This window comes from Cynoglossus semilaevis, chromosome 9, assembly GCF_000523025.1.
Source record: "Cynoglossus semilaevis isolate Cse_v1.0 chromosome 9, Cse_v1.0, whole genome shotgun sequence".
Classification (NCBI taxonomy): domain Eukaryota; kingdom Metazoa; phylum Chordata; class Actinopteri; order Pleuronectiformes; family Cynoglossidae; genus Cynoglossus; species Cynoglossus semilaevis.
In genome coordinates, this window is record NC_024315.1 from 17,112,069 (window position 1) to 17,129,006 (window position 16,938).

Sequence of the window (16,938 nt, forward strand, 5' to 3'; positions counted from 1 at the left end):
CCCAGCAGGTGTCATCAACAGTTGCTCTATTTTTTTTTCCACAGCAGAAATAAACACCTCAAGATTGCACTCTCTGGCAATGCAGAGATATGTGTGTATGTGTGTGTGTGTTTGTTTGCGTGTGTTGGGGGAGTAGAATGTTACAAACCCTGCCAGCTGAAGCCACCCTCCCGCCTCCACTGCTCTTTCACTCCCCTTCCTCCTCCTCTCCTGTCCTGTCATTCAGTCTCCTTCTTCCTCTCGTTTTTCTCTGTCCTAGGTGGCGTCGCTACTGAACATGAGTAATGACGTTGTCATCTCTGTAAGTCTCCATTTATCAATGTCAGAAGGGAGAAGAGCAGTAGTGGGTTGAATGAGTGTGTGTGGTGCGTAGAGGGATATAGAGTTGAGTAGAATTAAGGCACCTATGGAGAGGAAAGAAAGAAGAAAAGAGCTGCGAGAACGAGAGAAGAGGGGATTTGACAGAGAAAAAGGGGCGTGGTCACGCGAGGAAGAGTTGAGTGAGTTTGAAAAGAGGTGGTGAGTTTATTAAATCGCAGCTCTGGCCCAGAAGGTTCTGGCCCAGTGTGTGTTCTTTCTTTCTGTCCATCTTTTTCTCCATTCGGTCCTTCCGTCTGTCTGCTGACACCAAGCAGCAGCTCATGATTCATGGTGGTGGTTGGTGCCAGACAGAATTAAGACTCTGCTCTTTAGCATATGCAAGTCTAATTATGTAAATCAGAGCTGTTAGGCACAACATCACTGTGGCGGTGACTCAGTCTGGTTTTGGGCGCAACGTGAACGCTTGTGCATTTGTCTCTGTCACTTTGGCGACCCTGAAGTGAAATGAAATTACTGTTTGTCAGCTAACAGGGGGAGTATTGATGTTGTTGTGTTTAAGTGAACACATGGTACAGAGGGGCCGAGAGCAGACAAGGACGGTGCAATTTACAAAACAAATGGAAAATGTATTTGGTGCCCCCTATTTATCATTTACTAACTATCATAATTTGTCAGCCCACAGTTTCATGTTCTAGTCGCGTTTAGCTTTATGGCTAACAGGCTAACCAGGTAGCTTATCTAGAATTACAATTTTATAGCAGTTAGTTGCAGACATAGACTGTATGTAAGAAACTAATGCAGCTACCTGACCTTGGAGTGAAAACTAAAAGAAGTAAACCAGTAGGGGGCGACATTTAAAGATGAAATGTGTAAATTAAAGTATATTTGGAAAAATCACACTACGTTTCACTATGTTCTTATTGTTTCTTCCTTAATTTCTCACACTTCATTCCCAGGTGTGTATTTACTCATATATGAACTATACCTAAGCGGGGCTAAAATGATGCAGTGGTAGGATCTTCTACCAGAAGGTTAGAGGTTTGATACCACCTGGTACAGACCTAAAATTTAACCCAGAACTGTAGTGACCCTCTCGCTGTAAGGCAGAACCATGTGGCATGTGACAAAAAATAAACCAATTCAATGAGAAAAATTGATTTAATATAATCAGCGAGAACATTCTCTTTTTATTGTTACTTTTTGGAAAAACAAACAAACAAACAAAAAAAAAAAACAAACAAACCAAAAAGACTTCTGTAACTCTCTTTTGTTTACATCTTCAGAATTCTGTACATGGTGAAATAAAAATAAGCACTGCTTAAGAACCGAGACCAATCTCAAACTAGAAAAAAGGGGAAAATAATTCAAAAAGACAGGAGGAGGTTTACATTACAAATTAGTAGTAAGACATTGTCTGAAGTGCAATGGCATAGCTCAGATGGGTTAAAAGTGAAAACAGAAAAACTTCCAAATAAAAATACTTCTCTATTTTCCAACAAACAGTAAATTCTTTACAGAGCAGAGAATGTATTATCTGATGTATTTAAACTGTAAAAACATATTTACAAATAGCCATTATCTTTTATATAGTTTTTCTCATAATCACATATATGTCAGCAAAAAAAAAAAAACCAAAACAAATAAAAATAAAACAAAGAACATCAACAACAACAACTTCTGTTAAAACATTGTCTACAGACTTGGTCCCAGTACATTATGATATTTGGAGGAAGTTTCCTCTCTTCCTGAAAGGATTCCAAACCTTATGACAAACCCTCATTGGAGACAACAAAAGGCTGTGGCCTTAATTTGGACAGCGAGCCCAGGTTTTGTCCTGGTCAAGATGAGGTGTATCTGAACAAACAGCCTCAATTTCTCTCTGAATTAAACTTTGAGGCTGACTCACTGCACTACAGTGTCACGTGCACAATACCTTGTTTATACTCAAACACAGGCCACCGATGGTGGTGCGATCTCTCGGCTGACTGTTAGGTGGCGCACAAAGCAAATACGATCTACAGTAAAGCAGCAGAAGGAATAAAGAATTGTAGCCATACAACTTACCATCCAACTGTATGGTTTGGCTCTGTCTCTTGTGCAGGCACAGAAGCATTAATAGTCACTATGCACAAGAACAGACAAAGGGAGCACATTTGGACAGTACTGTAAGATTTCCACCTGCCATGCAAAAGGTTTTGGGTTTGATTCCACCTAGATCCCAATTCTGGGCTGCGTTGCTTCAGGAAGGGCGTCAGGCCTAGAAACTGATCCAGGCCAGATCACTATGCAGACTACTGCAGTGGTGACCCTCACTGAAGGGCCCAGTCCAAAGTCAGTCTTGCTCCCATGTAGAAATAAAGAGAAACTAGAATTGGGAGAAAAAGAGGAAGGGTGGACACAAATGTTCAACACAAGCACAGGCCACAAAGGCAGTTTACTAGGGCGACATTTGCTGGAGAGGGCTGTGAGGCCTCAGAAAAAAAAGAAGCCAAGTTGAACCACATGTGACCGAAGGTATGGTGACTGTCAATGGTGTGAATTCTGCTGACACAGTCATGTGGTCACCCTTCTTTTGGATGACTCCACTGTTAATTATACATAGAACCATTATGTTCTCCTCCCGCATTTTTTCCACCAACTCTCTTTTCTCTCCATTTGTCCCACACAAGATGGAAATGTGCAAAAAAAAAAAAAAAAAGACTGTGTTGATCTCTGCCGTTCTTCTGTGAACTCACTCTCTGTCCAGTTCTGACATACAGTCAATGGTACAAACAGAACAGAACAGATCCACACTGACTGATGTGATCATTTCTGGTTGAAGACTCCTTCACCAGCCCTGCAGGTTAAAAGATGCCATTACCAGTGCAAATGTCTGCTGTGGTGAGTATAAACAAGGCATTGACTGAAAACCAATGTTTCTGTTGTGCAGGAAAGGCTCAAATAATCCAGACCATGACTCGGGATTTTATGCAGTTCCTCTATCACCCCGCAGTAAAAACAGGTAAATGCTACAACTTGTACATCTGAACTTCCTTCCTTCACCCTCAACTCCACAGTGAGTCCAAATACTTCTACTCCACCAGCCTGACCTCAAAAAACGTGCAGAAGCTTTTTTGCAGGTGCTACCAACACAGCAGTAGCGACACATACAGGACAAACTGGCATGGTGGTCAAAGATTGTTCTTAAAGGGTTGGATATTATGACACCAGCAACCAAGACAGGAAGCAAGTTGATGGCAAGGAATTAGTTTACAGAGAAGCAAAAGGCTTTTTTGGTTTGTGGATTACGTCCTCTGACCGCTGACTCTGACGACATAAATACAAAGTAATGCACACGTACAGACTCACTTTCATTCATCTTTGAACAAAGAACACAAACGCCTCAAGAACGAAGGTGGATTATATATCAAGGACTACTGTAATAAAACCTGTTTGACTCAAACACAAGGGCAAAGCAGTGGACAGCATAAATCCTTTTGTTTCCTCAGAGACGTGAGAGACCAATGACTTCAGTGAAGGCACTGTCTGTTCTGATGGTCACTCTGAGAAGTAGTACTAAAGTAGTACTTCACCTTGCAGTGGTTCATTTACCTGGTAAAGCGCCGGGGGGGAGGGGGCCCCTTGTAATTCTTCACATCATTATCACAGTATAGCTCAGTTAGGTTCCAGCTGGGGAGTGAGAACTTATCAAGAAGCTACCATCAAGGTCAGCCACAAGACCATATACAAAAAATGGACATCAACATTTGATTGCACAACAAAGTTGTCATGTAAAATTCTGAAAAAAATAAAACAAAAACTGAACAGACCCTGAAATTGGAGTGTCTGTTCAAGGGTGGTCCTGGGTTTCTGGAGGGAGTCCCTAATGGACAAGATATGTACTGCATTTGATGGTGGTTTTATAAAAAGACACTGACTGTGAGTTGTCACTGAACACACGGTTGTAACCATCACTCCTCGAACAGATTAACTCCTGTCTACAGAGTGAATCCTGTCATCGTGTGTTCAAATAGCACAGACCTGAACACTTTTGCCAAATAAGAACAGGTGGTGAGTTAACAATCTGCTGTGTTGTGTTGTGTTTGTTGTAGATTTTGCATCACAACAATGTTTGGAAGCAAAGACAACTGGCTGAGCTCTGAGTGGATGTCTGTTGATCACTGGAGGAAAATCATTAGCATTATCTTGTGAAACCTTCAGTTTGAACTCACACTCAGCTGGGATGTCTAGTGTTTAACTATAGTACGAGTTACGTACAAGTTCTGTCCATCCTCCACCTCCTGTGTTTCAGCCTGCCTTCTTTATCAGTGGTGTTTCCATCAGGATTCAGGAGGATGTCTGATCTAGGGACTGGAGCCCACTTCCATTAAACATCAATCCTCAAATCCTGTTGCAAAGCTTCAATAATTTGAACAGGCTTTCATTCAAATGTTTAGGTTAATTGAATGTTTTCTCTGATTTCAACATTGTTCATTTGTGGGGGATAAAAAAAACCTCAAATAAAACATAACACGCCTCAATGCTTGACAAAGATATGACAATAAAACTGGTCAAAGCTGTTGGAGACACAGAGACCAGTCTAAACTGGTTTGGGTCACTAACATCAGACACCTGCAGGAATGAACACATCTGTCTGAGGACTTTTTTGACCTGCCTTCAGTAAAGCACAGAGGCAGCTGCACGGGAATTTAGATGAACAACCAAATGCTGGTATCCATGTCTTATAGATGGTCTATGCATGTAGAGTGGGACGATGGAGATAAAGGGAAGATTCTGACATGGACACACCCAACACATCAGACAAGGTCAACAATGAGAAACAACATGGTCGATCCTCTGGTGATGTTCTGTCTCTTTAAAGAAAAGAAGAAGAAGAAGTCACTTGTGGTGCTTGAATACATTCAGTGCCTAGCGAATCATTCTGTGTTGTGTCAGCTTAATGCATATCATGTGGTTTGTGTCACACAGCCAGAGGTTTTAATGTAATTTTAGCTATGTTAGCTGCTTCTTGTACATCTGCCCTCTCACTCCCCCCCACCACCTCCTGCACCCTGGATCCATGGTGGTTCTTCTGGTTGACTGGTGAGTGGTTTTTTGCTTTAGCTGCCTTTTCTTTTTGTCTTCCTGCGTGTGCATATACCCATCATCCACAACCACACACAGGAGATACCCCCAGCCCCCTAAAAACACCCTCAGGTCGTTTGCCAATCAAAGCACTAGAGGGCAGAATGTGCTCATCTGGCACAAGAGAGGAACACCATTTGTTCTCCTGTGAAGTTCACAGAGAAGGGAGTGTTGAGAGAAAGAAACAAGTCTCTGGAGAAAGGGTGGGAAAAAACAAGAGAGAGAGAGGGAGGGACGGAGGTTGAGACAAACACAGAGGAAGAGAAAAGAGAGATCAAGTAGATTTGTGTTGGTGTGTGTGTGTGCGCGTGTGTGTGTGTGTGTGGTTGTTGGCTGCACAAATCTAAGAGAGGAAATGGGAGCAGTGAGAGTGTTTTCTACTCTCTTCAACTCCCCACACAGTGGAGAGATCTGAGCAGCTCTGAGCTGGTGGCACAAACACACAAACACAAATAAATTGCTGTCTTGAGAACAAGTCTTCCTCCCCTTCATCGGTCTGTGGTGTTCAATCAGCCCAGGCTAAAGTGTGGGCTCAAAGCTGTGCTGCTGTGTAAACAGGCCTCACTTTCCATCACTGGATCATGAGGAGGAAGAAGGAGAATGAAGGGAACACAAACTTTTAATCTCTGTATTGTTTTTTCCTTATTATGAACAAGACTCAATGTTATATCTCTCTCTCTTTCTCTCTCTCTTCTGATCACACACACATACACTCACACACACACACACAGACATAGAATGCAACACTGTAACTCATTAATAGCTGTGTCCGTGTTTGAGGAAACAAAATACATGGTCGTCCATGTCCTGTCGTCTTCTTCAACTTTTCAACACGTGTCCAACCTCACTGTTAACGTTCATCCAGTAAAAACTCTTCTCCAGTTTCCCTGTTGGCTATTGGCTGGAAAAAAACTCTTCCATCCAACCGTCGCTCGAGTCCAGCTCTGCCCCTGACCCATCCCCCAATCCAAAGGCTCCCCCACCGGAGGCCCCGCCCCCATAGCCGTAAGATGACATGTCCTGACTAGGTGTCCTTTGGTAGCCCTGCTGCTGACCTCCAACCCCTACTCCTCCAGGTCCATACGGTCCACCACCTCCTCCTCCTCCGCCTGTCCCCATGCCTGGTCCTGCAGGACCAGGTGGGAAACTCCCCATTCCAGTCATCCCTTGACCCATCAACCCTTGATTCATTCCCTGGTTCATGACCATGGGCCGGGGCTGGTTGGTCCTGGGCTGAGTGCCCATGTGCGTGCCCATCATTGGCCCACCCATACCTGCAGCTGGGTTGCCCACCCTGGGGTCAATCCCCTGGCTCATCCCCTGCCCAGGTCCCTGAAAGTGTTGTTTGGCCATGCGGGGGGGCTGACCCGGTTGCATCCCATAACCCTGGGCTGAGCTGAATCCCACCATGTCTCCTCCACTTCCTCCTGTAGTCCTTCCAACTCCCCCACCCATGGCCTGCAGACTCTGTCCTTGCTGCTGTGGCCAACCACCAGCTCCCATCCCACCAGCACCCCCTCCAGCACCCAGCATGCTCTGCAATCTCTGTGTTTGGGCTTTAGCACTGGGAGGGCCTTTCAGGGTTTGTTGGGTCAATGAGTTCATTAACATCCCTTGTCCCCCATAGCCCCCAGCTCCAGCACCTACAGGACCTCCAGGCATACCTCCAACCCCGGGGCCTGCTCCTGTGGGCCCAGGTGGCCCCCCAGTGGGATTGTGCTGTGGTGGAAGACCCATGGAGGCCTGGACACTTTGGCTCTGGTGCTGCTGCTGGTGGATCATTTGGCTCATGGAGGGGTTGAGTCCATACATGGAGCCCTGGCTGGATCCCTGGTTGCCATACGGCACACCCATGTCCGTCTGGGGTCCAACGGAGCCCCCCTGGCTCTGAACAGAACTCATAGGGACCATCTGCTGTTGGTTTTGCTGTTGCTGTTGTAGAAGTCGTGCAGCCCGGATGTTCTGAAGAGCCTGGCTCCTGGATGCCAGGTCTTGAGGAGGACCTGTGTGAAAAGATTAGAGAGAGTTAGGGATTGACATACTGAGAGAGGAACCAGCAGGAAGGCCTGTCACGGAGGGCCTAAATAGATCCACTCAATCAATGGTTCCCAAACTATGATACATGTACCAGTAGTGGTACGTGGGAGCGTTAGAGAGTTTGGGAACCACAGTTTGGGAACCACTGGCTTCGGTGAACAGTATGTCAACAGTGGTATGTGGCCATACTGGGGCTACGTGGGGACTCATACGTCTTTGGAGGCGGTATGTGTACCACCGCACTGACTATCAGTACGACACACACACTGACTTCAAAGGGCAAATAGAAGTAGTGTAGTAGTACAGTAACACACTCTGAAGTAACAACTCCTCATTTACTTGGTCGCTGTCTCTTTTAGAGAAGCCTGTTGTGTCACAGCTCAGTGTCTGCCCTTCAGTGAACCCTCTGACTAATCCATCCACATCAACAAGGATGACTTGCTGCAGACACACACACACACACACACACACTCTCAGCTCTATGGAGTACTGTATGTACCTGTTGTGAATACATTGATTGGGCCAACGAAAATGAAAAGGAAGGACAACAACCATCACATCAGAGTACCCCATCCAAACATCATACACAGTGCTGAGGCAGCGCCACCTGCAGCTCTGGATAAATTTCAAATAAGTCACTGAGAATCATTAACAGGTATATACAGAACATCCATCTATGTAGGCCAGAGTGTCCTGCTGACCCCTCCTCTTCCTCCTCACATTATCTCCCCCACTTGCAGACAGTTTCTCTGATGGCTATAAAAGGCTTTCAACTTCACTCCTCTCCTCCTTCCTCTTTGCATTCTCTTCATCTCTCCATCATTCTCTCATCCTCCCATCTCTCTTTATCTCCCTCTCTCCCCAATGTCTAGTGCATGTTTTTTTTCTTCCATCGTTCACCTATAACAATATCTATCCATCCCTCTTGTTACCAGCCCTCTCTCCCTCTCCACCAATCTCTTGTTCTACCTCTCTCTCCCACTTCCCTTCCCTCATCCATCTCTCTGACTTCACCGGAACTCTGGGGGATCCAGGACAGACGAGTTGCCGTGGTAACAGGCAGAGCTGGAATATTAAATAAAAAAAAAAGACAGAAAGAGATTGAGAGTGAGAAAGAAGGGAAGAGCCAAGAGAGAGAAATAGTGGAGGAGGAGAGACGGACAGAAGTGTCTAAATGTCAAGTATTGTGTCTGTCTGACAGACAGACAGACAGACAAGGGACATGGTGGTGATGTTTATTATTAAGTGTTTCTATAAATGTCTCTGTGAGTCTGTGACTCTGCATTTGTCTGGAATCTGTTGGACTGAACCTTTAAACCTGTGGAACATCTACACCGACCCTTCTCTGTTCCCTGATATTTTAGTGCAGCCTGTGGTGTAGATACATATATCACTGAGATGTTTCTGTTTTGTTTAACCCTCCAGATGCTGCACAGATAAAATCATTCACCAAAGTAAAATCATAATCTGTCTGTGGATGAAAATCTAAAGAGAGCAGGTCAGGTGCTGCCTCCTTCATTAAATACATCTATGGAGATGCTGTGTGAATCAGTGCCTTTGTGTCTCTCACCTTGGTACTGATTGACTTGGGGGTATGGATTCCTCTGGCCCTGGCCCATCTGTCTCGGGAGATGCTGCTGCTGCTGCAGCTACAGACACAGACGGATGATTACTTAAGTGATTACTTACATACACACTGCAGTTCAAATGTAGCGCCCCCTGAGTGGGACTAAGATACAAAAACAAGTTAAAAGGTTTAGAGCAAAGTACATAAATAGTTTTTGAAAAGTTTTCATTTAGTATGGTTACAGCTGGACAACAGGACAAAATGCCTTTTGTAAAATGGAGCCAGGAGTCCAGTCACCAACACACACATCACATCCGCAGGATGATTGCTCCCAAACACACATATACAGTACGCAGGGTTTGTGTCTGTGTACGTTGTTGAAGATTCAATTAAAAAACCCCAAAATGGAGCGCAGAGACTCCAGAGTTCAGAACTCTTTAGTTCTTGATTACTGCACAGTGAGAAAAATACAAGGAAAATACCAGATTAGCGCAGCGGGCTGTTGCACACGTACACACACGTGTGGCATCACACACAGACACACAGCACAGATAAAAAGAAAGCTGTGGAGGATAATTATACATGCAACTAGACAGGAGTTAAGAGGAAGAAGAGGGGAGGGGGGGAGAGGAAGGGGGTGCTGCTCCTGTGAGAGTTACTGATTTACAGGCAGGTTTGAACAAATCTATTCAAACAGACTAAAGTAGAAGTGCATGAACCACAAACGCCTCCCACAGGCCTCCAGAACACTCGGACACACGGCCAGGCCTTACCTGCTCAGCCAGGGAGTGCTGCTGTTGCTGCTGCTGCTGCTGCTGTCTCTGTTCTCTGAAGAGCTGCTGCTGCTTCTGATGCTCCATGATTTGCATCTGCACCCTCTTCTCCTGCTCCATCGCCATCATCTGCTTCATCATGGCCGCCTGCTGCTGGTTGCCAACGTATCCCGGTGGAGGTCCTGAGCCCTGGTTGGGGCCCACACCTGAGGCCACACCCCGTCCAGGGTGGGGTGGAGGGATGGCACCAGGTGGTCTTGACATTCCTACCACACCTTGGTCCTGCATAGACCAAAAGAGAGAGAACCTTTGGTCAAACGGACTGTTCTGTCATACAGGTTTCATACGTGAGCCTCTACACTCAATCATCTGTTACAGTTCCATCATCTTCAGGGTCGTGTGACAAGGGCGGGGTCACAACCAGGAACACATTATGAATCTGTTGAACTGTTGGCACACTCAGGGCTTTTCTCTGCAAAAACACTGCAAACGTTAGAGTCCAGGTGTGGGTGAATGAAGACTGTGGTGCAACAGTAAGTACTCCCAGCAGGGCGGGTTGGTGGGTCCTGGCTGCATAAGTTATCTCCTTATTAGCATATAAAGAGCACTTCCTGCTCCACTCAGCCGTATGCTAATTTCTAATAGGATGAAACGGTCGGCTCTGGCCAATGGGAGAGTGGAATTGATGAATCTCTCACATTAGTCGATGTGGTTCAGGTTGGTACACAGAGAACACATGACCACACAGAGCATGATACGCTCACTTCAACACAAACAGTAGCCAAAGACTCAAACAGACGAGCCAGATTACTGTGGTGATTGTAGCGTAGGCTTCAGTCTGCAGCACAGCAGCAGTGATGGTGTTCTGACAGAGCCAAAGCCTCACGATCCGCACGGAGGACGGAGAGCCGTGGAGATAACGCCTGTATATTAGAGCACAAGAAACGCCTGCGATGCTACCAGAATTAGCTGCTTAAGAGTGAATCACCAGACAAGCAGACCAGACTGATCGATGCTCAACACCTATGTGTCTGGTCTCTGGTCGGCATGTTCCTGCTGGACAGCGCAGGCACAGTGTCCAGAGATGGTGTAGTGTCAGGAAATGACCAAGAGGTGGCAGTGGTGGTCTTTAAGCACACGTGTGAGTGTGTGTGTGTGTGTGTGTCTCACTGGCCTCCTCTGAGCAGATGGCTCAATCATGATGGTTCTGATCTACGATCTCTCTCTCTCTCACCAACACCCGCTCTCCCTCTTTTCTTCCTTTCCCTCTAAACACTCCTTCATCAAAGTCCTTTCTTTATTCCTGTTTTCTCCTCTGGAGACTTAGCTTTATTTTGGGGGGTGGGAGGGTGACATGAGTCACACCATTGCTACAGGGAGAGAAGAATGATAGATTAAACAGTAAAGAAGAGAGAAAAGTCTGAGAGAATTACAGTGAAATCTAAGTCAAGCCAAAACAAGAAGACAAGAAAAAAAAGGGTAAAGTGAAAGAATTGAAGAAAAACTTCTAGCACATTGTTAACAAACCTAGACCTCACGACCATGTCAACTTATACTGAGTGTAGTGGTGCGACCTTACACTTTTATACAAATATTGTATGTAGATTTAAAGATGAAAAAAAAGACCTGGCACAGAGAAATCTGAGTCAGCAGTTCAGGCTGCGAAATAAACCTGGGCAGTTCTTCACATTCACAGAACCAGACGGATGATTCAGTTGTTACTTGTCCGTCCAACATGTGTCTGTTCTTTTATTTTTAGCACTTTTCTTGTCATGTTGACCACTCTAAATGGGTTTGTCATCCAACAGGTTTTATCAGGTGTGGAACTGAACCCACAACCTTCTAGGTGTAAGACAACTGTACTACCTATTGAGCCCCAAAATGCAAATCCTAGCAATCACTGGTCTACAATGGTGCCACAGCCCAGACTGTTGACCAGTCCAACACCGACCACAAATAGAGTCACTCATTTTGCATGGTTTTGAACTGGGGGTTGAACCAGCATGTACACTGTACACTGTGTAGAGACTAATGACCCAACATGGTTTGTTTCACTGATCCATTAAATTTCTTGGATGAAGAAGTCGCACTTGTGGTATTTATTCTACAAATTTGAATAAGGCAAAGTCAAAGGTTTCAGCTCATTTTTGAATTCTGAATAAAGATGAGGGAAAACCAGACAGCTCACGTCGACTACACAGACCAAAGGCTAAAGCTGGCAGGAAGGTAAGCTAACATGTAGCAGCAACAGCTAGCCCCATTTAGTAAATCCAGGTTGCATTGATTTCCAAGGAGATCACATTGTTAAAGTGCAATTTTTAGTTTTGATATAATCATTAGATAATAGGCCCCTGCTGGCCTACTGTAGTACTGCAGACAAACTGCTCTTCCAGGTAGATAAACTCATGTTGTTTCTTCATTCACAGTCCACAGTCACCCACTGAACCACAGAGTCCAGAGTCTGCAGTCGGCTGCTGCCCAGAAATATTCACTCCCCATCACTATCTGAACCATACCATAGCTTACAAACAACATCCAGCTATAGATCAACAGTGACGTTTCCTGAGCCAATATTTTACAGTCGTCAATATCGACCAATCACATCACAAACAGCAATTTCATCTGAAAACGAATGAAACCATGGACTTTTTAAATGCAAACTCAACAAACGGAAATCTGCCGCATCAACTCTGCCTTTATATTTGGGTCATTTGGCCTAAAGTTCTGTTCAGACTCATCAGATCTCTTCGTCGCCTGTTCTAATAGACTAGAATCCAGCACCGTTTCGGTGCTTCCTCCAGGCTCCCTGCTCCAGCTCGTGTTGAGTCACTTACTCTACCACAGACTCCAGACGCTAGAGTTTGAGAGCACCAGAGAGAAGTGTGGGCTGGTGCCACCGTGTCAGTGTCTGTGGTGGCAGAACAGAAACAGCAGAGGAAGACGACAGAAGAGGATCAGAGGGAAAGAACCAGAACATGTTTCAGAGGGTGTGTGTTTGTTTTTAAAGACAGATAGGGGGAGAGCGAGAGAGAGAGAGAGGTGTGTTCCAGTGTATGCATCAGAGGAGGTCTGCTCTATTGGGTTAGAGCTCAGGTGATTATATTACACATGAAGTGAAGAGGAAATGGGCATGTTTGACTGAATGTGTGTGTGTGTGTGTGTGTGTGTGTGTATACCTTCTACACATATACTTGTGTGGACTTTCTTTTTGGAAAAATACAATTGTTGTGGTGACATGTTTTTGGAGTTACACTAAGGACTTAGATTAAAGACATTTGTAATAGTTACAGTTGGTTGACTAGAGAATTTATGGTGTCTATCTGAAGTACGTCACGGTAAATTAAAGAGCGCCAAATGGTCGCATTTAGATGAAACATACACTAATAAACACAGAAATCAAAGTCTCGTTACTTTAGTGTGTTTACATTGGATCAGACTGTAACTGATCCCACAGTGAAAACAACACAGTTCTTCACCAGGAAACGTTAACATAAAAATAGAATGTGTGTTATCCTGCTAACAGCTAACAGCTAACAGCTTAACCAACAAGCTGGAGGGAAGCCATCGTGCAGTCTGACATCACAGCAGTGCAGTATTAACACAACATTACACATCACGTAGACACACAGCCAGCTGTAACCAACACATTCACCACACACACACGCACACATACATGGGGCCTGTAAGAGCAGTGGCGCCTGGAAGCAAAGCTGAGAGCGCCTGTGTGTTCCCTCCACAGTGGCTCACATCTGTCACCCACTTGTGTGAGGAAAGAGAGGGAGGAAGAGGAGCAGGGAGGAAACATGTAGAAAATGGACGAGGAGAGAGAGGATAAGGCTGCTAGAAATGAAATAATGAAAGAATCATTAGTACCTACTATTTAATCTGTGAAATACCACATCACCTATAATGGTCAGATCACTTAAATAAATAATAAATACATAAATAAATAAACCAATCTACCTTCTAATGTAGTAATGTCTTTAAATGCTTAGTTATTTCTCTTCAAAACAGATATTTATCTGTTTGGTGTCTCTAAGGATCAAAGCTAAGAAACACAGACTCTTTCCATTTCATCACAGGTGATCGCTGTCGGCTCCTTCAACACACTCTCCTCCAAAACAGAGGTTAAACGGAGGTCAACCGGTCTTCATTGAACAGTTGGTCCTGCTGATTGACCAGTGAGAGTCCATCATACGTTCACAGCTCATTCTTCCTGCATGTAGCCTGCATGGTAAAAGTTGTCCGCACAAGTCGGTTGCATTCCTCTGGAATGACACAGTGGGACAGGTTTTTTTTTTACTGCACACACATTTCGACAACATCTGGTTGACAAATGCAGGCGACAGCTATAGTCGTACTGATGAAGTGTCTGCACTGAAGCCCAGTCAGGGCTTGAAGGTCAGTGGTGTCACAGCATACAGTCTGAACGTACTTGAGCTTCATGCAGGTTGATGGTGACCTCAGAGCTTGAAGAACTTTTCTCTCCATGAACTACCAATTCAACCAACAGTAAAATACCGCTCTATCAGCAGAGTCCAGTATACCAACAGTTATAATGTTATTAGCCTCTTTATTACACAAAGCCAGACCAGACTGGAAATGCACTGAAACACTAGATTTAACGGCGCTCTCTGAAGAGCTGCGTACCATTTTATATTCTCCCCAATTTCACTTCTATCCTCCGGGTATCTACAGCAGCAGAAAAGAATCTCCACAGACCAGAGGAAGCCTCAGTTATACCAGAGGCAAGCGTACCAAACACCACAGCTGTAAAACAGGATCTAGTACTTTTGATCAAATGCTGAGGTTTAGGTTCCTTGGGGCCTTTAGTGTTGTTGCTGCAGCACGACTGTTTCCCTGGCCCTCACTTGGACAGTGACCTAACTTTGTCTGCTGAGAGATGACAAACACACGTGGTCGTCATCAGTCATTGGATTTCAAAATAATCAGCCTAGATGCTGACGACAACCTGCTGTATGTTACATCACCGTCAAGAAATTCTTGACCGGGGTAAGAACTAAGTCAAGAAATAAAATAGTGATTTTGATAGTAACATGTGGCCTGTGTCCTTAAAGTTTTACTACATGTATGCAGTACTAGCCGATTGTACCACAACGGCACGTACAAAAACACACATGGACACTAACCCTGAGCAGATGGCTTAGCCAGACCTCACACCATTAAACTGCCACCCCGACACCAAAGGTAAAGAAGACATTGTGTTGACACGCACACGCACACGCACACGCACGCACATTCACATGCACAGACAACGTGTGTGTGTACCTACAGTATATCTGTTGGGACATTCTAGGAACAGTGGGCTGCACTTTTTTTTTTATTTTGCCAAGGGAACGGAACACCAAAGATCCCTGCCAGTACTGGGATTCAAACTGGCAACCCTCTAATTACGAGTCAGTTTCCGCCAACTGGTTGACCCCCGCTGTATGCTGCTGTTTTGATTTCTCCTCGCCTTCGGCATTCTGGCCACTTTTTCAAGACTTTATTTTCCGATACATATGTGTGTCATGCCACTCATATTTTGTGTGGTCGATATGCCTTCATTTCTAATTGACATTGGTGTCACTCTACAGCGCGGCAGAATGAAGCAGTCCATGGAGGAGAAGAAGGAACTTCTCAGCGTAGCTAACAGAACCAACCACTCTTTCAACTAGCGTCTGTAGACGTCTGTCCAGAAAAGACTCTCTCGGGAAAATATAGGTAACATATCTTTTTTTTTTCTCCACTGAAGGGGTTTTTCTTTCCAAATGTGTTGGACACACACATGCAGAGACATTCACACACACTCCCTAAAGAGGGTTATATTTAACTGCTGGAAGAAGTCTTGCTCCCCACAGAGGACTGTTTAATCTCTAACATCTTGCTGCTCTAAACCCTTACTGGCCTATTTCTGAAACTTTACACACACACACACACACACACGTGCGCGCTCATGTTAAAGGTACAATCCCTCCCACAGGCTCAGCAACAATGGTTTAAGTTAACAGTGTTTCTTAGGATCAGTCACCTGATGCCTCCGTGTTCCTGTCGAAGACCTGACGGAGAACCGATTTCACTGACTAAATCCCTGCAGCATCAACGCTCGTGTGGAACTACACTGATTATCCAAGACATTTCTCTGCACACACTGGATGACCACCAACAGACAAGACCACCTACGGTCTGGAGAATGGTTTCAAGTTTGCTACCAATCACCAAAAAATTCATTCACTAGTTACAGCCCAAAAACCTACTGACAAAATCTTCAAACTGGTGTCACTGCACAGTAACAGTTGTTGACCCATTAGTGACTTCAAATATGTCATTTAGTCACATGAGTTTTTAAACTTTAGACTCATAAACGTGCCATGTGAAGAAGCAGTCTATCTCCTGTGTTCCGCCCCACCCCCCGGCTCAAAACGAGATTTTTCTCAGTGGACCCTGGTGTGGGACAGCTTCCCAGTCAGTAAACAAACACGGCCTAAAGATACTGTTGACTTTAGCCTCCTACAGACGGCAGGTTCTCCTCCTTTGATCTACACTCTGTCAGTGGTCTCCAACTCAGCTGTTCTCTATTTCTCCAATCACTTCCAGGCCACGTGTTCCCTGAGGAAAGTACAAAAATAACTCCCACTTTTAGCACACATATTAGTGACATGGCTAATTAGCTTCAAGCAGCTAAAAGTGTGAAATTGTAATGATTTTTTTTCAACAACTTTAACAACCAGCGTTGAGATGGAAGTATTCAACCCCAACGTTTTTCCTGCGACAGTGAAGGCATCACTGGCATGACAATTATCACAGGCTTGGTTTAATTGGCGTAATAAATTCACAGTAACCTTTTGATTCATGGTTTTGTTCTGAAGGTCCACTGACCTCAGCAGCATTTTTCAAGGCTCGTCGGTTCTGTACAAATGGAAAGAAGCGCATTGTCCTGGTCTTTAGCTGAATCCGTGTCTCAGGACTGACGTGATGTCAGAACCAGTGCTTCAAACCTGTTCTTGTACAGACGTCACCATCTGTAGACGGCGTTAGTGAGGAGGATCAACAACGGACGAGGACGAGAGAATATGACACACAGTGAGAGGACAGAAGACGAGAGTAAATCACATT

General features: G+C 44.8%; 1 protein-coding gene across 1 annotated transcript in view; it reads right to left on the bottom strand.

The window, feature by feature from the left end:
• Positions 1 to 314: 314 nt before the first annotated feature.
• Positions 315 to 16,938, bottom strand: part of maml3 (mastermind-like transcriptional coactivator 3) — an 89,492-nt gene continuing 72,868 nt past the window's right edge. Inside the window, exons 4-6 of the mRNA XM_008317701.3 lie at positions 9,823 to 10,104; positions 9,053 to 9,131; positions 315 to 7,448 (exon numbers count right to left, since the gene is read on the bottom strand). Of these exons, the coding sequence (XP_008315923.1) occupies positions 6,340 to 7,448; positions 9,053 to 9,131; positions 9,823 to 10,104 (1,470 nt within the window). The 3' untranslated portion in view covers positions 315 to 6,339. The remainder of the gene's footprint in view (positions 7,449 to 9,052; positions 9,132 to 9,822; positions 10,105 to 16,938) is intronic.